The sequence below is a fragment of the Petaurus breviceps genome, unplaced genomic scaffold (genome assembly GCF_028583685.1).
Source record: "Petaurus breviceps papuanus isolate PSGF00001 unplaced genomic scaffold, PetGlider_PUasm1.0 37, whole genome shotgun sequence".
NCBI lineage: Eukaryota > Metazoa > Chordata > Mammalia > Diprotodontia > Petauridae > Petaurus > Petaurus breviceps.
Window position 1 is genome coordinate 21,343,234 of NW_027186296.1, and position 27,250 is coordinate 21,370,483.

General features: G+C 37.0%; 1 protein-coding gene across 4 annotated transcripts in view; it reads right to left on the bottom strand.

The window, feature by feature from the left end:
* MYO5A (myosin VA) overlaps positions 1-27,250 on the bottom strand; it is a 258,166-nt gene that overhangs the window by 82,326 nt on the left and 148,590 nt on the right. For all 4 annotated transcript variants that reach the window (XM_069098069.1, XM_069098068.1, XM_069098067.1 and 1 more), the window contains exons 12-19: positions 26,959-27,099; positions 20,359-20,484; positions 18,843-18,926; positions 8,776-8,937; positions 5,750-5,847; positions 4,794-4,880; positions 4,594-4,702; positions 1,164-1,375 (exon numbers count right to left, since the gene is read on the bottom strand). In XM_069098069.1, coding sequence (XP_068954170.1) covers positions 1,164-1,375; positions 4,594-4,702; positions 4,794-4,880; positions 5,750-5,847; positions 8,776-8,937; positions 18,843-18,926; positions 20,359-20,484; positions 26,959-27,099 — 1,019 coding nt within the window. The remainder of the gene's footprint in view (positions 1-1,163; positions 1,376-4,593; positions 4,703-4,793; positions 4,881-5,749; positions 5,848-8,775; positions 8,938-18,842; positions 18,927-20,358; positions 20,485-26,958; positions 27,100-27,250) is intronic.

Genomic DNA, 27,250 nt, shown 5'->3' on the forward strand with positions numbered 1-27,250 from the left:
CCAAATTCCTTGCTCTTTCCTCAGTACCACAAATAATATGCAAATTAAATGAATGCAATCTATTCAGTCATTACTATTCTATTTTATTAAGCTTGTTTAATACCATATATGATCTCAAAAAAATTTTCACTAATCAGCTGTTGCTGCATAAATTCTGAATGCAATCTATTCAATCATTAATATACATTGATATACTATTCTATTTTATTAAGCTTGTTTAGTGCCATATATGGATGCAAAAAATGTTCACTAATCAGTTGTTGCTGCATAAATTCAACTGTGTTATTTCCCCCCTAAGAACTGTCTCTTCTAGAATCTGACTAACATATAGAGTTCTCTTTTTCAGGATCCCCTCACCTCACTTCTCCAGAAGAACACTTCAATGGAATCATTACTAACTTGACCATGATAATATGCAACTTTTTTTCACCCACACTTGGCTTCTTTGCTTTCTTTAAACCCTTAAGAAGGATAGGAGATAAGCAATTCAAAGATATTCCAGTCCAGAGAATGAAAATCCACACAACACCTGTGTGAGATGGTCTTACAGTTTCACACTCTAGCATGAAAATATTCCATGGCATGATGGCTATTCTTCATAATCTGCTCATGTGAAAACAAGATGTTGAATACAGCATCTTTTCAATATATTCAGGTTCAAAAGGATATGCCGGGGAGTGATATCTATATTTCACTTTTACAAAGCAAAAGTGTATGGTAGAGGCAGATGAACACTAAGTGTGAGACTATGCTGAATTTAATACTAACAAGAATGGGAGTGATTATTAGTTTATTTTTAACATAATGAATGTATAACCAACCAACATGGACTATGTGCCTACTATATGCAAAGTGTATGTGATGGGTATGTTATTTGTTATTTAAGATATGAAAATCAAACAGATGGTGGATATATATATAAAATTTTCATTACTTTCAGCTTTATTCACTGGCTTATACTGCTTGTCAGCAGTAACACCATTGTGAAGAGAATTTCATTTTAAGAGAGACAAGTTGCTATGCACAAAGGACATGATATTCTACTTAATCTTCTGGAAAACAAATAGCCTAGCACGCAGCACAGGAAGGACAAAGAGGCTGGCAACCTTCATTGAATGTCCTGGTTAGGAGATTCTAAAACCAGATGGCACAGTTCTGCTCACCATCGCGCCTGGTAGCCTCGAACATATCTCTGAATAGTAATAGCCGCCTTCCTCATACGCAGGTATTTCTTTCGCAGCAACCAGCCCCGAATTGTCTTCTGGATACGGATACAGGCAGCCCTCAACTTGTCTGCCCTTATTTTTTCCAGATAAGCTACTTGTCCCGCTCGGAAAAATATCTTGTTCTTACCAAACTGGTATTTATCTTTATCCTATTTTCAGAGAAAAATGTATATTCAGAAGCAAGATTAATGGTCACATAAATAAAAGGTTAGAACAGAAAGGGAAACAAAGATTGTCTAAAAGCAGAATCAGTGAAGAGGTGAAACTACATCTAACATTTTTGCTAAATCAGCAATTAACTAATGGAGCCAAATTTTGATCCTAGGCACTTAAGTACAAAATTTCTAAGATTAGTGAGGTTGAGCAAGTGGAAGGGATTTTAAGGAAGGCTATAATGACAAATACTTTCCAGAGTTCTTCTACCTGGGAATATTATTTGAGGCCAAAACTTGGTTGTGGGATTTGGGATAGTTTTTTGTTAACTTGTTTGTATTTTAAACATCTCAAGGAAATGGAGATGTTGATATTCTCTTTGACTGATTCATGCTGTAAATGTCTGTATTCCAGGTGAAAGCTGAGGGGACAAAAACACCAAGAATAAGATAAGTCTAAAAGCACACAAAATTAGAGAGAAAATTAAGATTGATATATTTATATTGAGTTAGCTTCCTTTAAAGTCATTACTGTTTGTTTCAATTAGAGTGTTATTGAGGCCTTTTAAAAAAACATCTTAAATACATATTAAAATATAGGGGAAGTTGAAGGCCTTCTAACAAGTTCAAAGCCATTTTCAGAAAATGAAGATCATTATGGCACCTAGACCTTTAGAGTTAAAAGAGATCAGAGTGGTCACCTAGTGAACACTCCCAATTTCAGAGATAAGGGCACTAGGGACCCTGAGCTTGCCCAAGGCCACACAACTAGGACAGGGAGGAGGCAGAACTTGAATCTGGGTCTTTAGGCTCCAAGCCCACTGCTCTTCCCACTGCACCACGTGGTCTCCTCTCGTATGAACAACAGGCAGGATGTAGCAAACACTTCTAGGTGTGCAGGTATCATGTGGTGGGTCTTAGAGTGAAGTGTGCAGCAGGTAGACCATTCATTGAGAAGGCAATCTGAAAGGAACCCCCACGATCCAGAATTCTCAGGGGACATACAGAAAAGACAACCACTATATTCACTAACGTGAGAAGAATAGCTTACAGAAGAAAAAAATCAGAAAGTTTCACCTAAATCAGGACCTTCTGGATTCTATCTTTTCCCTATTCCCTTTCCACTTTCCTTCCTCAAATTATTTTGCATTTGCTTTGTATGTATTTTTACATTAATATGGTTTCCCCAGGGTAGAATGTTGTAAGCTCCTTGACGGCAGTGGCTGTTTCATTCTTGTCTTGGCAATACCAGCATGTTACAAAGAGCCTGGCATGTAGTAGGTGCTTAATGAATACCTGTAGATTTTAATTTCTGAAGAAATACATAAAGACCAGACAGAACAGAACCACGTCCCTCCCCCAAGGACTTGGGGTAGAATACAAATAATAGAGGTAAGGGTTTTTTTGGTTTGTCTTTGCATATCTAGTACCTAGTATAGTACCTCTTCAATAAACATGTGTTGGATTAAAACAAACAAAAGAGACACTAGAAGGCTTCTCTCCTCTCTCTCTGACCACTGCTCTAGACCAAGCTTTGCTTCCTTTCTTCCCTCAGAGGTTCCATGCACTAGAATCAAACTACAGCTCTAGATGTCTGCCACCTATCTCAGCAAAGTCCAATGTATAAATTCTGACAGGAAACATGCCTTCATGGATAGAAGGCTGCACCTGGAATAAAAACCTACGCTCAAATCCTGCCTCTGACAATAGCTGCATGAACATGTTCCAAATAAGAGTTGGGCAGATCAAAATGAGCTAAAAAAAATGAAATTCTAATGAAAAACAGAATGTAACTCAAAAAGTAAAAATTATCTAACTATACTGCTTCCAGAATCATCTTTTACAAAAAGCTGCTTCTGTCAGGACCCTACTGTCTTCCAAAACTTTCAATCAAATGCAGTAAGTATTTATTAAATACTCACACTGTGCTAGGCTCTGTGCTATTTGCTGGGATATAAAGACAAAAAGAAAACAAATGCTAGCCCCAAGGAGCTTAGACTTTACTGAAGGGGAAAGCATTCATTGTTATTGTGATTTGGAGTGTGGAGGAAGAAAGACCTAATAATCAGGGGAATCATGAAGACACTCATACAGGAAGTGGCCCTAGAGACAGGCTTTAAAGCAAGCCTGCACAAATTGTGGCATGCCAAAGGATTTCCAGTGGCCAGCAAAAGCATAGGGGATGTCTATATTTTTCTACCCGTCCACATTTTTTCCACTGGCCGCCTAAAATCCTTTGACATGCTGTAAGAGTCCACCTGCTGGTGGAGCCGGTGACTATAGGTCCTAGAGGTGAGGAGGGGAAACATTCTGGGCTTGGAAGGACATTTTCACAAAGGTCTGGAGCAAAGAAAAGGAATACCACTCACAAGGGAACAATTGCAAACAGAATAATCTGGCTGGAACATAGAGTGCATACAAGCCTTGAATACTTTCCTGCTACCTAAAAGAAAAACTCTTAATTCTGGATTTCAAGGCATTGGCTGTCCTTATTTCTTCTCTATATAAACTCTCTGTTTCAGTCAAACCGGGCTACTTAGTGAACAAAGAACATGCCTTGGGTTTTCTTACTTCAACACCTTTCCATTTGAGCAAATTCCCTTCACTCCTGCCCCTATAACCCAGATCTTATGTATGCCCTCTTTTTTTGTTTGTTTGTTTGTCTAAATTCTATCCAAACTTCAAGGTTTCCCTCTTATCTGAAGCTTCTCTGATAACTTCAACAAGAAGGTAGTATTATATTATTTCTCTCATTGCTATATGTAATATTACCTTAACTAACTTGTAAGCCCCTCTAAGTGAAAGATGTACTTTTAATTCTTTGTGTCTCCCACAGTGCCACGCGTGGTGTCTTATACAAAGAAGTAACCCATTAGGCATTTAATGTTGTTTTCCAAAAAAGCAAAAGGTAAAAATCATTTGACCAAACAGCTTCTGTTCCAGTCCCAGGCCATAGAACACTGCCTCAGAACTCAGGTTGATCTTTCCTATCATCATGGAACCCCTAAAAAACTCTCTGCTCTGCCTGGATCCTCAAGCAACTGCCTCAATCTGCAGTAATTCTTTAATCCCAATTTTACATTAATTCAGTCTAGCCTTCTTTTCCCCAACAAAAGTTTTAAATGGAAGCTCCTAATGGCCTTAAGCAATCAAAAGCAAATGGATTCTTAAGGAAAAAATCTGTCAATGAAAAATTTAATAAAAAGGTCTCCTACCAGTATCAGTTTCTCTAATACATTTTTGCAAGTCTGCTTCCTGTCACTAAGTACATCTTTTTGCTTCATCAAGACACGATAGCGACTAAAAAATTCTTGATATGTCCACCTGCCAAAAGAAATCAATAGAAACTTAGTTAAATATTTGGGAATGCCTCCCACAAAAAAATAATCTCTGACTTAAGAAATACCTGGCCTACCTTGAGGGGAAACCTGCTGCACTAATTCGGATGGTTTCCAAGACACCACACGCCCTCAACTGCTGTACTGCCCGCTTTTCATCAAACCTACAAGTGAAAATGCAAAATTGTTAATGTACAAGAAGCATTAGTTCAGCCAAGCACAAGTGTGATTTCTATGATTTCTTTTTCTTCCCATTATTTTTTTCTATAAGAATTAGCTGATAAAAACATGATACTATGAAAGAAAAAGAAAGGAACTGAGAGTCCTAAAGCTATAGAAGTAATAGGGGAAAAAAAACTAGTCATGAAGGCAGATCAGTGATTAACAGTAAGAATGTGAACATACAAAGGCTACAGTCAGGTTCATGCCAAAGTACACCTGACCATGAGTCAGGATCATATCTCTAAGTATCTAGTTCCTATAATACTTAAAGTAGGCTTAAAAGACTATGCTTTCAAATGTTTTAATACTCCCAAAGACCTTTGCACTCAATCTCAGTTATGGCCACAATAACCACAGCTTTTCCTTGGTTCAACTTGAAACTTTCAGTTTTCTTTAGGTTTTTCTTCTCACTTTCTCATTCAGTTTACTTAATTCTCTTTTAATAATAATAATATAAATAGTAATAATAATAACAATATTTAGCATTTTATTGGGCTTTAAAATTTACAAAGCATTTACAAGTTATTTCATTTGGTGATTCTCACAACAACCTTAGTAAGTTAGGAATCTCCATTTTACAGATCAGAAAACTTGAGGCTGACAGAAGTTAACTGACTTGTCCATAGTTAATAAGTATCTGGGGCTAAATTTGAACTCAGGTCTCCCTGGCTCCAAGTCCAGAAATCTACCCACTGTGCCACCTAAATGCCTCAAAGTAGCTTCTTTGCCAAGTGACTTATTACACAGTAACTTCTTTCCCAGAGTCATGAAATATACTTTTTTAAACTGAGAAGTTAAAAAATAAACTTACGTAAATGGAAACTTGAAGTCATTTGGTTTAATACAGCGCACATAATGGGGAGTTGTAGCATTGAGGGTCTCCATCAGAAGATGAAGAGAGTTTCTGAACTACATGAAAAATGAGAGAAAAGAGGAGTCAAAGGTATAAGCAAGTTAGATTAGATTTAAAATCATATTGTCTTGTTCGTGGGATTTTTTTATACCGTACAAAAAATATTTTTATACTGTACATTCAGTGAATGAAATAGGAATGAAAACAGTGAAAAAGAAGATATCAACAGAGTAACGGAATGATTTCATAATAGTGAACACTGATTACAGTTTTACAATTCATGAAGGTAACAAACCCGTGAGACAGGCAGAGCAACCACTGTGTAATGGCATTTATAGCCATGAAAACCAAAGCTTAGAAGGTTTAAGTGATATGTCCAAAGCCACACTAATTAGAATTCCAACCCAGATATTCTGATTTCAAGTCTGGAACTCTTTGTACCGTATCAAAGTGTCTCCTTTAGATATTCTTCCTATGTCATAGTGAAAAACATATCACTACCTATCATCCTGACTTCTTAAATACAGAAAGGCAATTAGTAAAGGCTTGCTAGAACTGAGAGCAACAGCAATTTAAGTTTGAGCACTGTAGATTTAATTTGAAAAAGACAAATCCTTCCTCTCCCATCTTTAATTCATAAAATTTGATTCAGTGATTTTAAGTATTATAGTATTATATTGAGTATTAAGTATCATATTATATTTTAAGTTTTATTATATATAATATATAAATATATTATATATATTTAAGTATTATTTTAAGTATTATTCTTGCTCAATTTTCAGGTTTACCTCAAAATCAAAATTTTTTTGGCTAAAAAGTATTGAAAAACATAGTTACTACCTAAGAGGTAGCTAAATTCAGTGGATGGAGGTTGAAGCCTGGTGTCAGAAAGTTCTGAGATCAAATTCAGCCTGAGACGCTTACTAATTATGTGACTACTAGAAAGTTACTTAATCCCTATTTGCCTCAGTTCCTCATGTGTAAAATGGGGACACACTGGAGAAGGACATGGCAAACCACTCTTGTATCTTTGCCAAGAAAACCCCATGGAGAAAGTCCATGAGGTCACAAAAAGTCAGACACAACTGAAAGCAACCTAAGAGGCAGTATGGTACAGCAGAAGGAGAAATGACTCTGTAGTCAGAGGAATGGGGTTAAATGCTGTCTATGACTCATATTATATGTGTGAGCTTTGACAAGACACCCCTAGGACTCAGTTTCCTTATCTATAAAATAAAGGGGTTGGACTGGCTGGCCATTGATGTTCCTTCCAACTCCAAATCTACAATCCTATGAAGTTAGCATATGGGTGTGTGTGTGTGTGTGTGTGTGTGTGTGTGTGTGTGTGTGTGTGTGTGTGTGTGTGTGTGTGTGTGTGTGTGTGATGAGGGGAACAGCCTGTAACTGATTTCTGCCCTGTGGGAAACTCCAGGTGCAGAAATTCCCTCTATTCTCTACAAAATGATGCACTGATAATTTGTCTGTAATTTATAATCTGAGACAGTTGCCTAGGACATGGAGAGGTTGTCCACAATCACAGCACTGGTATGTGTCAGGAACAGGATGACTTGAACCCAAGACTTCCTAACTCCAAGGCTGACCCTTTATCAACCATGCCATTCTATCTCTAAACAGACACACACACACACTCTCTCTCTCTCTCTCTCTCTCTCTCTCTCTCTCTCTCTCTCTCTTTCTCTCTCAAAGATTTAGAGTCAGAAAAGACCTTAGATACCCTCTAGCCCAGATACCTCATTTTTAGATGAGGAACTGAGGCTTCTCAGGAGTGCTATCATTATTCAAATTCCAATGGCATGAAATAGAGAACACAGAATTATCTCACTTGTGGAACTCTTTGTCCATCATCCTGATCTGGCATAAACCCAGTTTATTGAGCTTAAAAGGAGAAGATCAAATGTTAATTTATTATTAAATTGGACATCCCTTGAGGGAGCAAAGGAATATCTCAACATTCTCCTTTTCCTAAAAAGAAGATGCTGTTTATCAATACTGACATTTTATGAATATTGTTTTTTAAATAGTGTTTTTACCTTATTCTTCAGATCCTGAGGCAAAATTATTATAAAGGGAAAAAATTTCTATCCAAAAATGCTGCCACCCCCCTAATTCTGCTTAGGTGGGGCTGGGGAGGACCTAGCTTAAGGACTAACTTGAAAGCTGTTATACTCCTAGAAGTTTATCCTAGTGGCTACTGGGTAAAAGGCCAGGCCATGACCATAAAGGTGTTTTCACACCTTGGATAACGGTCAGATGTGCCTATTTTGTAACTACCAACCAACAAGCCTTGAAAATGAAGCATCCATGATTAGAAGCAGCAGCTAGCTGAAGCTTGGCTTTGAGGTCCGTGCACAATTCAAATCAAAAGGAAGCAAAGACAAGCAATGCTTTGTTTTCTCTGAGGCCCTTAGGGTTAGGAACTGGAAGTCTGCCTCATTTATTCATTCATTCAACAACCATTTATTTAGTGTGTGCCACATATCTTAGAGGGTAGGACACTTTGAGAAATAGAAGACATAGTTTTTGACCTTCAGTAGCTTAGATTCTATATAAGAAATGTGTATATGAACCAGAGAAAAAGATCAAGATCAGTCCAGTACAAACTCAAAGGCTTGGTGGAATTGAGAAACTGATAAAATCTTTTCTGGTTGAGAAGAAATAGAAAAGGATTCATTAAAAAGGTGAGAATGCAGCTAGAGGTAGGATTTGGAGAACGCGTAGGATTAGGGTTGGTAGAATGTGTGTTGGGGATCTTCTTCAAATAAACAAGCATTTTTTAAAATCATTTTTTTTATTTGTCAGGCAGTATGCCAGCCAGGGATTAAAGAAAAATTGTGTCCTTAATGAGCTCACATTCTAATGGGTTAAAGTCCCAGTAACTTCTTATTGGCTAAGAAGGCACAGGGAAAATTGGTGTCATAAATGGTGTTAGAAAAGGAAGAAGATAGCTATGTACCACTCACCTGGTGTCCCACGGTTTTCTTATGCTCTTTTGCTGTTGACTGGCCCGGTCTAACCTTAGTTGGCTTTATAGGAGTTCTGGAGAGTGGAGTACGCCCAGGAGTGGCTGAAGTGGGACTAATGGCTTTTTCATCATCTTGAAATAATTCTGGGAGCATCTTAAACTATGTCACAAACAGAAAAAAAATATTAAAATGGAATAAAAATATAAACGTAGTGAAAAAACAATGTGATATTCTCCAACTATTCCTCAACTCACTTCAAGTAACCCTAGAAAAATGCTTTCAGATTCACACTCTACACACATTATAAGATTCAATGGCAAAGAAACAGAAGTGGATTTAAAGATAGATGTCAAAACAATATAGTTGGAAGAAAAGCTGTGTTGTACTGTAACACAGATTTGATAAATGAATTAATGAAAATTCTTTTTTCTCTTTTCTTTTTCATTGCTATCTTTTGTCTTTATAATACCATTGTTTCTGAATGTAACCCTTAATCTTACACAACATAGAGAATAGTCCCTGGTAACAAAGAAAAAAGACAAAAAAAAATTCAGCAAAACCAACATATCAACTGAGTGAACCTGTATATGTTATTCTGCATCCACAGTTCTAACACCATTTCTGTAAAGAAGGAAGGGAGGTGCATATTATCAACTCTTCTCCAGGACAAAGATTCTTGGTCATTACAATTATAGTATTAAGATGTGAAAGTTTATTTGTTCTTTCTATTTACATTGTTGTTATAAGGAATACTGATTTTTTGCTTCTGCTTAATTCATTCTGAACCAGTTCATATAAAACTTCCCATAAGAAATTTTTTTAATATGAAAATATTATTGCTAGTGTTTCATTATAAAACATAAGCTTTCATCTTAATACTGCTGTTTAACATGGCAATTTGTTTCCATCATGAAGAAAATATTTCCACAGAAGTTCAGGCTCAATTCAATTTAACAGGAAACTTTTATTAATGTCTACTATGTGCAAAGTATTGAAGGGAGCATAAAGTTTAGATAAGGCATGATATCAATGCTTTCATGAACATGACAGAGAGTAGATATATGCATCATAGAGCCAAATAAACAAATAACTACAATTTATATAGTCCTTTGAGACTCATAAAGTACTTTAAGTTCATAATCTCATTGACTTCCAAAATAATCCTGTAAGGTAAGTGCTACAGCTCTTTTTATTCTTCAAGGCTCAGTTTAAGAAGTGGAGACTAGATGGCAGAGTATCAGGAAACAGCAAACTAAGCTCTCCTCCATTCCTATCCCCTTAAAAAAAACCCAAACAAACCAAACTCCTCCAAACAGATCTAGAAAATGCAATAGACTGAATCTTGATGCGAAAATTAAAAAAATATAATGGTGTGTCATTTTTCCAGCCCAGATTGGCATAGGGACACAGAGAGTTCTGTGGACATTGGAATTGGTCAAGAAATCAGGCCAGAAGAAACACTCCATTATAGGGAGAGGCTGAGCACAGGACCAAGAGGAGTTCCCAGGCTCATACTAGGGCACTATGTGAAGCGTGTAGGAACAGGGGTCAACCACCTAGCTGAGTCATCATTGATGTGCTCTTGCTCACCTTTTGTTATATTTTGTGACTTTGGTATCTTCTCCCTTTTTTATTTTCAGATATCCTGAGAATATCTGAAAGCTTTTAAAATTGTGCTGCCTCAAAAGGGAATGGGTCAACCTTATTCCCACTGAATTTGGCTTGAGGAGGGAATGAAATACACACTAAATAGGGTATCTCACCCTCCAGGAGAGTAGGGGGGGGGAGGGGATGAGAGGGGGGATGATGTAAGGGAGGGCAGACTGGGGAAGAGAGAAGTTGGAAGCACCCACTCTTGAAAAGGGACGGGATCAAAGTAGAGAACAGAACAAGTGGGAGGTGGGATAGGAGGGAGGGAAATATAGTCAGTCTTTTACAATATATCTACTATGTTATTGTTTTGTATTAGCCACACATGTAAATCCTATACTGAACTGCAGTAAGGGTGGGTGACAAGGGAGGAAGGGAATGAATATGTAATTCAAAGTTTTAAAATCAAATATTTAAATATATATGTACTATTATTAATACCATTTTACATGCAATTGGGAAATAAGATATACAGGCACTGAGGCATAGAGATCCACTGGAAAAGTCGAAAGGGGTATGGGAGAAAATATGGGAGAGAGCAGATTGGAGGGGATATCCTGTGAGACTGCTATATTGGGGCAGTGGGTAGGGGAAAAATGGGGAGAAAATTTGTAATTCAAAATCTGGCAGAAATGAATGATGTAAATCAGAGGAAAAAAATAATAATAAAAAATAAATTTAAAAAAGAAAAAAAATAACAACAACAACAAAAAAATTGTGCTGCCTCCAGCACAGACTACTTTTGTATAAACTGACCATACTTGGTTTTGTTAAACTTATTTTCCATCTTGGTTTTCTTTAGTGCCATTCTAACTTTCTCAGGCTGCACATCTGAGACTATGGTGTCCACATATTATGGCTTCATTTCCTTGCCAATGAAAAGAGTTGTTGTGAAAATATTGACAGAATTCTACTTTTTTTGTTTATTTATTGTTCTTCTTTCAGCTTCATTCTTAAATATAATTGTGTTGAGGTTACTCATCCAGCTTTTTTAAAACTTATTTCCCATAGGTTACAGTGCTCATATTCTTCCACCATCAATTTTTGGAAACAAATTTATATTTAAAACTAGTGTTGCCCTCTCTGTCTCTGTCTCTGTCTCTCTCTGTCCCTCTTTGTCTCTCTGTCTCTCTCTCTGTCTCTCTCTCTGTCTCTCTCTCTGTCTCTCTCTCTCTCACACACACACACACACACACACACACACGATCAAGTGATGGCTGTCTGAGACTACAAAGTTCATACTAAATCAAAGTACATTAACTCTACCTAGAGATTTAAGATTTTCAAAGCACTTTCCTCACAGGAATACTATGAAGTGGACATCCTTTTGCTCAAATCTAAAGACAAAAGTTAGTCAATTAACTTGAAAAATTCAGCAACTATTTGTTAAGCACAGTAATATATGATGTACTGTGTTAGTAGATGAGGATATAATGAAATTTTTTAAAATGCATGTCTGCCTTTAAGGAGCTCATCTTCTACTGGGGAGGTGGGGGGAGGGGGCAGGTAGAAAAGAGAAGACAACCCAAATAAGAAAGTCAATACAAAGTAATTTAAAGAGGGAGACAGTGTTTATAACTGGAAAGATCCAGAAAAGCCTCATAGATAGGAGAAGGCAGTCATGCAGGGCTTTATCAGAAGTGAGGGATTCCATGGACCACAGGTAAAGAAGGGAGAACATGCCATACATAGGTGATTGCTTGTACAAAATAAGTTACTGTCTTATTTAGAAACAAATTTTCAGAGTCCACAAGGCACAGTGGAGTGAGAATGAAGTTCAAATCTTGCCTCTGACACATTCTGACTCTGGTCCTAAGCAAGTCACTTAACTTCTTAGTGTTTCTAGATAACTCTCTAAGACTAGATGTGTGTATACATATACATACATACAAACATATAAATACATAGATGTATGTATATGTGTATATACATATGTATGTGTGTGTATACAGCAACATCAATCTATAGTTAGAGGAATTTTCTTATCAGAAAGTACCAATACTTATGAAATCACAGGTCTGATTTTTTTTTTAAAGGAACGAGCAGATTTTTACTTCTTCTAAATCAAACCCAGGTTGCTTCTAAATTTTGTTAATCCTTTAAAATAACACTATCCTCAAAACTAATCAACAATATATCAGAGAAATAGAGTCAAAATGTGAAAAGTGAGGGTCAGTACTTTTGCCCAGCTCACCCAACATACCTACCTCTTCCACAACAACCTAGAAAACATGTCAGACCAAATTCTGATCAGTAAAATCAAGAAAAAGTCATAGTCATTTTTCTAGCCTAGAGCAATTTAGGAATATAGACAAAAAGGTCGGCAGACCAGGACAGGGGCTGGCCAGGAGCACCACGCAGTGACAATGGAGGTAAGGTAACGTGAAGAGCATTCCAGTGCTCAAGGACTGTAAGGGGGATGCACCTGACCCAGGGCTGGAAGCAAGAGAGAAGAAAGATCCCAGGAGTCCCCTAAATAAGTATTGGGAACAGAAACAGGTGATAGCTGGCATCTCTATTACCTATTACTATTATTCTGAGTCATGAGTCCAGGGTACAGAGGAATGGTTACAGTTACAGGTGATACAGGTGCTAGTTGTGTATAGAGCAAGAGACAAGTTCCAATAATTTGGTATTTGGTTTGGTTCTGAGTCCAAGAGCAGAGGGGCAACTGAGTTCTAACCATTAACCTGGGACATAAGCCTGTAGTAGAATAACCCGGGCAGGAAACCAACACCAAAAGGTAGTTGTGAACCTACAGAACCTCCCAGGAGGCTAACAGTGACTGAGTCTAGCAGCAGCCTACTGAAACTCAATCACACACAAGTGAACAGACCCAAACCTGGGTTAGGAATTTGCAATTCTGATTCCAGAAAGGCAGTGAATAAACCTTTTGTCAGATCACAGCACTTTGGAAGCCCCAAAAACTTACAGGCCCCCAAAATGAGCTGTGACTTTTCACAACTCTTTAGCAGAAGGTCATGACAAGACAGAAGTTTAGAACAGACATCCCATATACCCAGAAATGAGCAAAACCCAACACTAAGTCCAAAGTCAAGAAGCAGGTTAGAAGAATTAGCAAGGAAAAAAAAAAGAACCTGATCAGAAAGAACACCCATGGTGAGAGGGAAGCTCAAGATACAAACACAGAAGAAGATAATGACTTGAAAACATCTATATAAGCCTCAAAGTAAAATGCATATTAGATACGAGCCCAACAGTTAGAGATATTTTTCAAAAAGATAAAAAATACTATTTTAAAAACCAAATAAGAGTGGTAGAAGGAAAAGTTGGAAAAGAAATGATAACTAAGCAAGTAAGTCACGAAAAAGGAATTAACAATTTTATAAAAGATATGCATAATATTACTAAAAAAAATAACTCCTTAAAAATAAGAATACTGATAAAAGTAATACAAACCTTACTGAAGAAAATAACTCTTTAAAAATTAGTATTGGTCAAATGGAACCTAATGATGCCAGAATATATTTTTTAAAACAATAGAACAAAGTTAAAAGAAAGTGGAAGAAAATGTAAAATATCTCAAAGGAAAAACAACCAACCTAAAAAATAGATCTAGGAGTGAGAATTTAAGAATCATTGGATTACCTGAAAGCTATGAACAACAGCAACAACAAAGCCTACATATCACATTTTAAGAAACTATAAAGGAAAAGTGCCCAAATACCTTAAAGCCAAAAGAGATAGTAGAAATCTAAAAAAACTTGCCAGTTTTTACCTCCTGAAAGAAACCCCAAAATGCAAGTCCCCAGGAATATTATATCCAAAATCCAGAACTCCCAGGTCAAGAGAAAATATAATAAGTAGCAAGAAATAAAGAATTCAAGGACGATGGAACCACTTTCAGGAACATGCAAGATTTAGCAGCTGCTACCATAAAAGAACAAAGGGCTTGAAAATATATTCTGGATGGCAAAGGAAGAAAGATCTACCCATCAAAACTGAGTATAATTCTATAGGAGAAAAAAAACGATTATCTAATGAAGAAGACTTTCAAACATTACTGATGAAAAAACCAAAGCTAAATAGAAAATTTGTTATTCAAATTCAGGATTTCACGAAAGCATAAAAAGGTAAATATGAGGGAGAAATTGTAAGAGACTAAATAAGGTTAAACTATTTATGCCCTTATATGAGGATACATGTAATCCTCAGAACTTTATCATCAAAGGGCTCTTAGAGGAAGTCTAATTAGACTAAGGGCCTAGGTATGCTTCTATTGTTTTGGAAGAATCTCAAAAGAAGAATGGAAGGGTGGGGAGAGAGGAATGGGAAAAATTACCTCATTTAAAGGGGTGCAAAAGGAAGAGTTTATACAATGGAAGGCCGATTAACTTGTGGGGGAGTCAGGGGAAGCAAAATTTGAATTTGACTCTCATTTGAACTAGTTCAAGGAGGGAAAAATAAACATACACACATATTTAGGTACAGAAATTCATTTTACTCAGAGAAGTAGAAGGGAAAAGGGTTAAGAAACAGGTCAAAGTAAATAAGAGAGAGAAGGGAGGAAAGGGTCAAAAGCAAAACAGACTCTTGAGGAGGAGAGAGGGTAAAAAAGAGAGATATACATATAAGAAAATAGGATGGAAGGGAACACACATAGCAATCATAGCTGAGAACATGAATAGGATGAACTCACTCATGAAAAAGAGGATATCAGAATGGATTAGAAACCAGAAGCCAACAATGTATTATTTATAAGAAACACACTATGGGCGGCTAAGTGGCTCAATGAATAAAGCACTGGCCCTGGAGTCAGGAGGACCTGAGTTCAAATAGGTCTCAGACACTTAACATTTACTAGTCATGTGACCTTGGGCAAGTCACTTAACCCCAACTGCCCTGCAAAAAAAAAACAAATATAAGTAACATACTTGAGACATAAAAATACAAGAATTAAAAATAAAGGCCTGGAACAGAATCTACTATGCTTCAACTGAAGTAAAAAAGGCAGAGGTGGCAATCATGATTTCAGACTTTGTTGTTTTCATACAGTCATGTCGTGTCAGCCATGTGCAATTCTTTGTAACTCCATTTGGGGTTTTCTTGGCAAAGATACTGAAGTGGTTTATTATTTCCTTCTCCAGTTCATTTTACAGAAGAAGAGCTAAGGCAAACAGGATTAAGTGACTTGCCCAGGGTCACATAGCTAGTAAATGTGTGAGGTCAGATTTTAACCCAGGAAAATGAGTCTTCTTGACTCTAGACCTGGCATTCTTTCCACTGTGCCACTTAAATGCCCCAAAGCAAAAACAGATCTAATTAAAAGAGATAAACGGGGAAACTACATTTTACTAAAAGACACTAAAGGTAATGAATTAATATCAATACTGAACATATACACACAAAATAGCATAACATCCAAATTCTTAAAGGAAAAGTTAAATGAGTAATTGGAGGAAATAGTAAAATTATCATTAGTGGGAGGCCTCAACTTACCCCTCTCAGACCTAGATAAATCTAACTATAAAATAAACAAGAAAGAAGGTAAAGAGATGAACAGAATTTTAGAAAAGTTAGATGAGATAGAACTCTGGAGAATAGCGAATGGGAATAAAGAGGAATATATCTATTTTTCAGCTGTACATTGTACCTTCACAAAAACTAGACGAAGTATTAGGGCATAAAAACCTCAAAGAAAAATGCAGAAAAGAAACATATTAAGTGCTTCTTTTCCTGACCATAGTGCAATAAAAATTACATTCAATAAAAGGCCTTTGAAGCACAGATTAAAAATTCATTGGAAACTAAATAACCTAATACTAAAGAATGAGTGGGTCAAAGAGAAAATCATAAAATCATAAAATTTAAATAAAATTACAACAACGAGACAACACAACAAAATTTGTAGGATGCAGTCAAAGCAGTAGCTAGAATTTTTATATCTCTAAAAGCTTACATAATTCAATGAAAAAAAAGAGGAAGGAAGGAATAAAGGGAGGGAAGGAGGAAGGAATGAAAGGAGGGAGGGAAGAAGGAAGGAAGGAAGGAAGAAAGGAAGGGAGGAAGGAAGGCATTATGGGAATGGGAATTTAAGATCTTCCCTGCCCCTAGACCCTTTGATAGGCTTAAGTGCACCTGGAGCCTGTGGTGGGAGGCTTGATTTTCAGGAATGCTTTTTGATCGGGCAGTGGGTCAAGAGGGTTGTAACATTCTCTGAGCCAAGAGAAGGCTATATAAACCCTGATGTGAATGTTAATGGTGAAGGTGGTGCAGTGAATAGAGCACGGACCCTGGAATCAGGAGGACCTGAGTTCAAATCTGGCCTCAGACACTTAACATAAAAACAAGCCGTGTGACCTTGGGCAAGTCACTTAACCCCAATTGCCTTCCAAAAAGCAAAAAAAAAGTGAAATTAAGAGGTGAGAGAGGAATATAATGAGAGGAGATGGGGAGAGACAGAATGGGGTAAATTATCTCATATAGAAGAGGCAAGGGAAAATGGTTACAATGGAGGGGAAGAACAGGAAGGCAAAAGGGAATGGGTCAACTTTATTCTCATTGAATTTGGCTTAGGGAGGGAATGACATACACACTAAATACAGTATCTCACCCTACAGGATAGTAGGGGGGAAGGGGATAAGAGGGGGGATGATGGGAGGGAGGGAAGTTTGAAGCACCCACTCTTGAAAAGGGATGGGATCAAAGTAGAGAACAGAACAAGTGGGAGGTGGGATAGGAGGGAGGGAAATATAGTGAATATTTCACAATATGTCCACTATGGAAATGTTTTGCATAGCTGCACATGTACAACCTAAGTTGAATTGCTTATCTTCCCAGTAAGGGTGGGTGACAAGGGAGGAAGGGAATGAATCTGGAATTCAAAGTTTTAAAATGAAATGTTTAAATATATATTATTATTATTATTCTACATGTAACTTGTAAATAAGATTTACAGGTACTGGGGCATAAAGATCCACTGTACCCTACTGGAAAGTCAGAGGTGGGATGGGGGGAAGATATGGGACAGAGCAGATTGGGGGAGGGGATACTCAGTGGCATTGCTGTTTTGGGGTGGTGGGTAGGGGAAAAATGGGGACAAAATATGTAACTCAAAACCTTGTGGAAATGAATGAAGTAAACTAAAAAATAAAGAGAGAAAAAAATAAAACATATCAATAAAAATAGCACATATATCCTGCCTGTCATGTGGTGCAGAACAAGAATTCACAACCTTGAACAGTTTTATAAAGACTTAAAACATGCTATACCTTAAAAGCTTTTTATGAAGTAAATCTTCCATAGAAGCAAAACACAACTTGAAATGTAAAATTCTTTCTTTGACTGAATGACAGTTCAGATGACTAATGATTATAAATGATTCATTAGCATTCATGATTACCTTCTGATGAATAAGCTCATCAAGAAACTTAGAGAAGACAATCATCTTTGCCCAGGGAATTAAGAGCTTAGAAATGTTCTACCTAAGTTAAATTACCTTTAAAAATATAACTTGTATGTATCAGCATTTCATTAAACACACAGCAACACTATTGTAGATTTGTAGTTTCACCACTAATCCTAAAACAATGGTACTTACAATTTTAAACCTAAATAACAGAAAATTAAAAACAAATTCTGCATGATATTTCCTTTAAAAAATAAGCTTATAAACTATGCTGCCTAGGAATCATAAGGAAAGGAAAAATGAGTTTTGATTTTTTTCCCACAATATTCCCTTAGAACCACAATTTCACTTTTACTGTGATTGAGTGTTGAATTTGGTCATTTTGTATTTAAATGATCCAGCCTAAAAATAAGAATCAATATTTTCAAAGCCATTGAAAATAAAAGTTTTCACTCCAAGAGCAAAATCTAAATGTGTACACTAAGCTCTACAGAAGCCAATTTCCTAAATGGTAATCCCAGAACAAGAAAATGATAATGGAATACTGCAGGCAGGCTTGCAGTGAAGATTGCCATTTAACAAGTGGTTATTTACAAAGTATCCAAACAAATAATTTTTGCACATTTGAAATCCCCACTTGGCTGTACTCCTTTGGATTTCTCTATTACACCACCTGTAACCTCATCATCCTGCAAAATCCCATCAGCCTGGGTACTCACACCTAATCAGTACCCTCTGCTCCCAGGACCTCTGATTGGATGGCAGACCTATTCAAAACGAAGGCATCATCTTTCATTTACTACCTGGTTGCACTCTTTTGGATTTTTCCAACATGTCCCCATACTAGGCAGCTTTCCTTCTTCCTTAGCTCTTTTTAGCTTTCTTTTGTCATGTTGTCTTCTCCTGTCAGACTGTAATCTCCTTGGGAGCAGGTAGTGCTTTCTTTCTCATATTTGTGTTACAAGTGCTTAGCACAGTATCTACCACATAATAGTTCACTATATTGACTATTTTATGACCAGGGGAAAATATTCTCCATGGTTACCTTGCTTGATTTAAGAACTTTAATTTGTTCTTCAAAAACGGTGTCCTTATTCTTCTCCAAGAAGCCTTCACACTGGTATTCAACCTGCAAACATACAGAAAAAGTTTAATATGTAACCAGGCTTTTCAATAACAACAACAAAAAGATTTTGAGCTAGTTATCAGTTAGTTATAAGAAACAAGTCTTCAGTGCCTGCTCTGTGTAGGGCACTGTGTTAGGAATGTTTCAGTTAATCAAATACATTCCTATTATAAGAGTGAAATTACAGGATCCATGCCTATTAAAACTATAGTAAAACTCACCAGATGTTTATATGAGGACCATTAATTTATGGATCAGTGGGATTTCTGATCTATTTGTGACACTCAACACTCTTAATGAATATATGAATGGATCAGTAAGGGTGGCTTCTCTTTCTGCCAGCTCCCTATCCCCTCCACACCCAGGCAGATCATAGAGCCTGAAGCTCATCATCTGTCCCACTACAGATTGCTTCTTCCCGTTCCTCCCAGGCCATAGTCATGTATCCTTGTGGCTCAGTAAAAACCATCTGGCAGAAACGAATTTCCCCTTTGGGAAAAAGATTGCTAGTGAAAAAGAGTGAGAATAAATGGTTGGTTGGTAGAGAGAAAATAGAAGAGCTAACAAAGGTTAGAGGTAGAGTTTGAGGAAACAAGTTAATGTGGAAAATTCCAAGGTGCCATTTCATAGGGGTAAACCTCATAGGGGTAAATTCACATGTTCTCCCCTCCAAAGATTATTATTCCCATCAGCCTACTCCCCAAATTGAAAGATCACTTCGGAACTTTTATGTCTCTAAGGGATTATCTTAAGGTCTCCAGTCAAGATTACAGCAAACCTAAAAAGAAGACAGTCCCTAAAGGTCACCTTTATAAAGACAGGTAAGTAACCGAGGCCCGTTCACCATCTTAACCTCCACTCCTCCCCTGCAATCTGGAGATACTTTATATGACTTTATAATATATGTGTGAAATCCAGTGATGAAATCCCATTATCCACAGGATAGCAGTATTATTGATAACTCCCAATTATTTAAATATCAAAATTCAAATGGGATTGAAGTAAAAAAACAAAAACAAACAATATAGGTTAATCATCCCACAAAGCCATAAACTAAGAGAGAATTGTACATGATAGATAGAAATCTGGCCTCAAAATGAGGAAGACTTTAAGTTCAAGTCTTTTCTTTAACACATACTGGCAGTGAGATCCTGGGCTTACCTTCTTAATGCCCTAGGCAACTCTCCAAAACTATAACATCTAGAGAAGGTACAGACTTGCATTGGTAGAGGAATTTTCTTCACTGAAGAGTTCCCTATACCAATGAAATTACAGGTCCCGTCCCTATTCCTGTCCCTAAGGCCATACAGAATGCAACCTTTAGCAAAGAAAGAAAAAGTTAAATGCTATTGGGATTTTTTCCCCCTTTTTTAACTTGAATCTTCTAAAGTTTAAAAAAAATAAATAAAAACAATCCACAGCATAGCATCCTTACTTTGTCAGCAAAATGTTGAATAATAAAAGCTTTGTTTGACAGACGGGGTTTTTCAAAGAGTGCACATTTGTTCAAATGTGTGTTGTACAGTTTCTGGGCCCATGTGTCATCTGAACCTTTAGGCATCTAGAAGAGAAAAAGGATAACAGTTGGAACATAGCTGTAATACTCATCTGAAGTAATTAAGATGGCAAACTGCACTTTCTGTCAACTACATAATACCTTTTACATACACTTAAACAACGTTTCTGGAGCCAGGATGATGGCATAAAAACAGGACTTCCGCACAGCTCCAGCTCCACCACTTCTGGTACATGTAAAAAAATGACTCTAAACAAATTTTAGAGCTACAGAACCCACAAAGTGACAAAGAGAAACAAATCTCCTACTGAAGGCAGCCTGGCAGGCAACATGAAGGGTCTATCCCATGGAGCTGGGAGCCAAGTGCAGTCCCCCCTGAGCCCCACGGTTCTGGCCCCAGGGGGGCCCAACCAGCTGCGGCCAGAGTAGACTTCAGGAGAGTGAATCACCAGCAGCTGTGGCGGTTTCCAGATTTCTGAACCCATGTATGCCAAAGATAAAGTAAAAGGTCAGTGTGGAACTCTGCTGCAACTGGGTGGAGAAGAGCTTGGTCTGGGCCCCTGCTCCCAGGGTGAGAGGTGCCTCATGGCTGCTTCCAGAGCTCCTGGTCTACAGATAGTAGGGGGACCAAGCAACCATTCAGAGAGTAAACACTCTTGCTTTAACCTGCTTGGATCTGGATGGCGGTATTGGGTAGTGGTCCTGGGGTGTGTGGCCAGTGTGCCAGAGGTTGTGGAGGCTGCAGAGGGCACCCTCCTAATAATAGTTCCAGCAGCTGTGAAAAAATCCCAGTGATTTGGAACAAAGCTCTCTCCATTCTGGAAGCAGAGTTCTACCATGGCAAAGAGCTCAAAAGTCAAGTAATTGGCTGGTGGCTGGCAATATGAACAAGCAGAGAAAGCACAAACAGACCACAGAATCCTTTTTTGGGGGACAAAAAGGATCAAAGCATGGAGTGGGAGGAAGACAATGAAGTCAGAACTCCTGCATCAAAAGCCTCCAAGAAAAATATGAACTGGTTACAGGCCATGGAAGAACTCTTCTATCTTCTTCATGTTTCTGTGGATTCACTTTAATGGTCTGCATGCCACAAATCAAATATTATTAAATAGTATAATTGAATATCTTTCCAAGGCTGACTTAAAGTATTCTTTTCCATTTTTTATTTAACATATTTCATCAAGTTGCAAATGAACAGTTAAATGGGATTTTATACTAAAAGGCAACCTAATGAAAAAAATCTTATAGCTATATGTATTCTTGACATGTTAAGCTCATGGGAAGATGAAATTTATCATATATATTGAACACAATCAGGGACAAAAATTTTTAATTCCCCAGATGGGGAAGTTGCAGCTAGATAGTTTCTAAAAAAGATCAGACGATTTTAGTGGTACAAGCTCAATATAAACCAATAATTTTATGGGGGAGTCAAAAAATCTCATATATTGTCATCTACAATAAGAGAAAGTCAAAAATGAGACAGGTTATATTATACCCACTATATTCTACTCTTTTTGGATATCTGGAAAACTAGGTGACATCTCTTAAGGACACTGGTAAACTGGAAAATATCCAAAGACAAGCAACCAGGATCATAAATTTAGAGCTAGAAAGGACCTCAGAGTTCAACTAGTCCAATAACCTTTTTCTAAATGAGAAAGCAGAAGCCCAGAAAGGTTTAAATGACTTGCTTAAGATTACATAGGTAGCAAAAGAAGTAGGATTTGGACCCAGGTCCTATGACTTCAGATCTCATACTCTCCCCCACATAACCATGTTATCATGTCTGTGCACAAGTGAGGTCAGAAGCACACAGCCAAGTAGCTAAAATTCCATAGTTAGACCTTAAATTGAAAATAAAAACTTGAAATTTTGAACAACAGGGAAATTTACATCTATCTTCCAAATTTCTTGGACAGAGTTGAAATTTCATTAATGCAGGGAATTCCCAGTGTATCCCATCAATGCAGATTGGTAAATGGTATATAATGTTAGAGGATTGCCCAAATTGCTAAGGGATTAAATGATTTGTCCATGGATACAGATTGTATGTGTCAGAAACATAAACCTATGTCTTTTTGACTGAAAAGTCCAGGCTGCCCCATCTATCATTGAATAACTGACCAAAATGAAACCTCAAAGGGTAGAAGATATTGAAGAATCTTGAGATTATACCATCTGAAACTCAGTTGAAGGAAATGGGAATGTCTAAGCAAGAGAAACAGCTTGAGGCAACATGACAGCCCTCTTCTGATAAATAGAAGAGATTAGTCTTGTGTGAGAGAGTCTTGAGTGAAGAACTAGGAATAATGGGTAGAAGTTATAGAAAACCAGATTTAGGTTTAATGTAAGGAAAAAGTTTCTAATAATTAGAATTATCTCGGGGTGGCCAGGTAGCAGAGCGAGTAAGAGTACCAGCTCCAGTGTCGGGATGACCTAGGGATCGAAATCCCAGGCTCAAACACTTAGCACCCACCCAGAAACACCTGGCCGTGTAATCTTGTGCAAGTTACTTAACCCCAATTGCTTAGGGGCAGCCAGGTGGCTCAGCAAGTAAGAGCACCAGCTCCAGTGTCGGGATAACCTGGGGATCAAATCTGGGCTCAGATACTCAGCACCACACCCAGAAATAACTGGCTGTGTAACCTTGAGCAAGTTACTTAACCCTGATTGCTTTAAAAAAAAAAAGAATTATCCAAAATTGTACTGGCTTTCTTGAGAGGTAGTGGGTTCATGGTCATTAGAGGTTTTCAAGGAAAGGTTAGATGATATAGTGGATTTCTGTTCAAGTACGAACAAGTTGGTTGGACAAGATGGCCTCCAAGGTCACTTCCAACCCTGTGATTCTATGACATTGAGTTATATTTTAAATTATCAAGTAGCAAACAAATCAGTCTCCAATATGTTTCAAGCATTATGGTCTCTACATGTTTCTTGAAGATAGGAACACCATGCTTTAAAAACTTTGTTTAAAAGCTTTGTTGTCATTCAGTCATTTTAGTTGTATCCAACTTTTTGTGATGCCATTTGGGATTTCCTTCACAAAGATGCTGAATACCTTTCCCAAGAAATGATTTGTCATTTCCTTCTCCAGCTCATTTTACAGATTAGGAAGCCAAGGCAATCAAGTTTGAGTGACTTGCTCAGAGTCACACAGCTAGTAAGTGTCTGAGGCTGAATTTGAACTTAGGTCTTCCTGACTCCAGGCAGGACACTTGTAATGGTAATAAAAATTTGAAGATCTTCCCTGCCACTTAATAAGCCTAAGTTGAACTTTAGGACTTTTCCTGATTTGAAAACATACTCTGCCCCCTAATAGGCTGCATGTGATCACCTGGAGCCTGTGATGGGAGGCTTGTTTTTCAGGAAGGCATAACTTTTGTTATTTTGTAGTCAAGTGGGTCATAAGGGTTGTGATGTTCTCTGACCCTGGAGAAAGCATATATACCTCTGAGGTGAGGTTTTGCTTTAGGGCTCACTTATGGGAAGAGTTGTGTGATTTGGCCAGATGAGACTCGGGACAGCCCTTGAGCCGCTCTGCTTTGAAAATCCATTAGTTGGTGCTTCTCTCTCTGGTGACTAACTAGGTACGGATGTAATGGTCAGACAGCTAGAAGCCCTGTCTGTTGAATAATGTCATTTTCTCTTGCAACTTCTGTTTGTATTCTCTGAAGTTCAGGGTGCTTATTTTCTCCCCTGAACTAGGTAAATGATATATGTTTGATTAAAGTAAGATTGTTAACCTTTTTTGAGTTGCTTTCCTTGAGAAAAGCAGATAAAAAAACCTGTGCTAGCATCCATCCTGGGTATGCTAGGGTGCTTGCTGCTACAATACTATATCCACCATGCTGCCTTACTGCCCATAAAACTACCACACCTCTGATTTAAATTGATATAGGTGGCACAATAGAAAGAATGCTGTCTCTGGAATCATAGGATGTAGGTCAAATTCTTCCATTTGTTCTTATCACTTTTGCCAAATTTGTCAAGTCACCATCTCCTTGGGCCTAAATTTCCTCATCTACAGATCAAGGTTGGCCAGCTGGTCTCTGAGTTCTCTTCCAACTCTAGACTGATGACCCCAGCAAATCACTAAATAGTAAATGTAAGTATATCTTGAAAATATTTTCATCTTGGAAACAAACAAAACATAACCAATGTTGTATTACAGAAACTTGAAGTATTACATCTTTGGACATTATACTAAGGGAAAGTATTAATCAATATATATTATAGGTAAATAGTGTCAAGGCAGTATGGCGTAGTGGATAACTTGGCTATTTACTACGATTTTGGACTAGAATAATCTCTCTGGGCCTCAGTGTCCTAATCTGCCAGACAAGTGACGTGTATTCTATGACCTCTAAGGTCCTTTCTAGCTTTAGAGCTGTGATCCCTACAAAGGATGAAAATTTATCTTATTTGTTGGTTCCTCATAGAGGCAGCCAAAAGTGTTAGTGTGACAAGGGACCTTAGAGACGATCTAGTTTAACCCTCTTATTTTACAGATGAGGAGCATGAATTCCAGATAACACAAATGACTTGCCTTAGATCCTGTAGCTGTCATAGTCACTAAAGAATGCTACCTATTCAAATGTTAAAGACCTCTCATTTATCTACACCTATAATGGAGAAGAAAATAAGTCAAAAATTAATTAAGCTTTTGTTTATTCCTCTAATGACAAGGGTGATGATTGGTTAATCTAAATAATGCCTTATGGCTTCATTATGAGTGTTATAGTATAAAAGTAAAATGCTAAGCTTGGATTTCCAAGGTGAATTGTAAGAGTTGTAAAATTCAAATATATGAGAAAACTTATGAATTTTTACTCCATTAATTCAGAATTGGTGATAATTTCTGTAGGTAACCAAGCTGAAGCTTACCCTCACATGATTACTTAAAAAAAAGGGGGGGGGGTTGCTAACCAATTTTTTTAAACAACTACAGAGTGGATATTTAAGCTACTGTTATAAAACTATTGTGAAAACTATTAGTATCTTCAAGTAGCCACTTGCTTACAGACAACTGATATGCTAATTACAAATAATCTAATTTTTTCATCAAAAATAGGTTTCCTGCAGACATCTTCTATGGAACACTTAGAGGCAAAGAATATTAGAAAAGGAAGTAATCTTGCAAATAATTTGGCCTATTTCCTTGATTTTAAAGATGAAGAAAGTAATAAAACTGAATTTCTTTTCCAAGTGTTTCAAACTAGCTTTTCCCTAGCCTCTCTAATGTTGGCAGTTGACATAGTAAATAGGGTGATGGGTCTGGAATTAGGAAGACCTAAGTTTGAATTTGGTCTCATACATTTATTAGCTGTGTGACCTTGGACAAGTCACTTAACTTGTCTGCCTTAGTTTCCTCATCTGTAAAATGGGGACAATAATAGCATCTACCTTATAGAGCTATTGTGTAGATAAAATGAAGTAATATTTATAAAGTACTTAGCAGTGCCTGGCACATAGTAGGTACTTAATAAATGCTTGTTCCCTTCTTCTCTCCCTGATATGTCTGAAATACTAAAGTTTTCATTGTACTTTCAAAACGTATACGGCTAACAGTCATATATATCTTCACCTACATAGAATTCATTACTCAAAACAAATAATCAGTTTTGATAATTGAAGTCATTTTATTGTAAACCTTAATTCATGATTTACTAGTTACTTTTCTCTGTTATGGATACTGCTTTATGTTTAAACTATAGTCATAATACACATGCAAGCAAATCTTGATTATCTTTGACACTGAAGGACAGTAGTAGAAAGGACAAATAAATTGATAAGATGATCTTGAACCATATTTTGGGCCATTTTTCTCCCACTTTCTTTGAGTAAGATGCTAATAATTAATGAAATTCCAAAAAACAGAGGCAGCAGAAGAAAGGAGAAATGGAATATATGAAAAATCTACCACGTGGGTAATCAGCCTCAGAGTAATTGAGAGTGGGTTGAAAAAATAGCTTTTTGTGGGAAAACACAATTTACATTATAATGTCATTTATATTCAATGTAGGTGTGAATTAAAATTTCTTTCAAAGACAATTTAATATTAAGGCTAAAAAAATATTAAAAAGAGAATCAATCATTTCCTTAAACATCTTCTACTATTGAACAAAAAGGAATCATACACACACTGATAGGACTAATGCATGACCAAAATTTCCAGACAAGAAACTGAAAATATTTTCTCACATGTTTTAGAATGAGATGCTTAAAACAAACAAACAAAAACCCCCCTCCATGTTCCTCATCCAGCATTAGCAAATGGAATTTAGAGGAGTTAGCAACCTTCCACAACTAAGAAATATAGTTATATGGGAATTGGCACATACAAGTGAGAAAAAAGGATTGTTGAACTGTGGTATTCACTACCAACGGGTAAAAAAGGCACTCTAAAATAAGTCATACTTGGCTTATGAATTACTACTTGATCAAATCTAACCCTTCCAAGCTTATTGCACCCCTTACAACAGACCTCAAATACTTAGTTAGAAATACTTTACCTACCTTGCATTCTTCATCCAACAAATCCAAAATGCCCAGTTTTGCTTCTATAAGATTAATACAAGGTTGATTGTCATAAAAATCTATGAGTGTCCATGGAATTTGCTCCTTCATATACTCTTCTTGTTCTAGCTTAAAAACATGCTATAGAGTAGGGGAAAAAACAGTCATCTTTGTAACCATTAGCATCAAAATATATACATTAAGTCTATTAACCACATTTATTGAAGATCTCTGTTATTAAGAACAATATAAAACTCCTTCTGGTTTCCAGTCTAGTCAGGGAAACAGAATG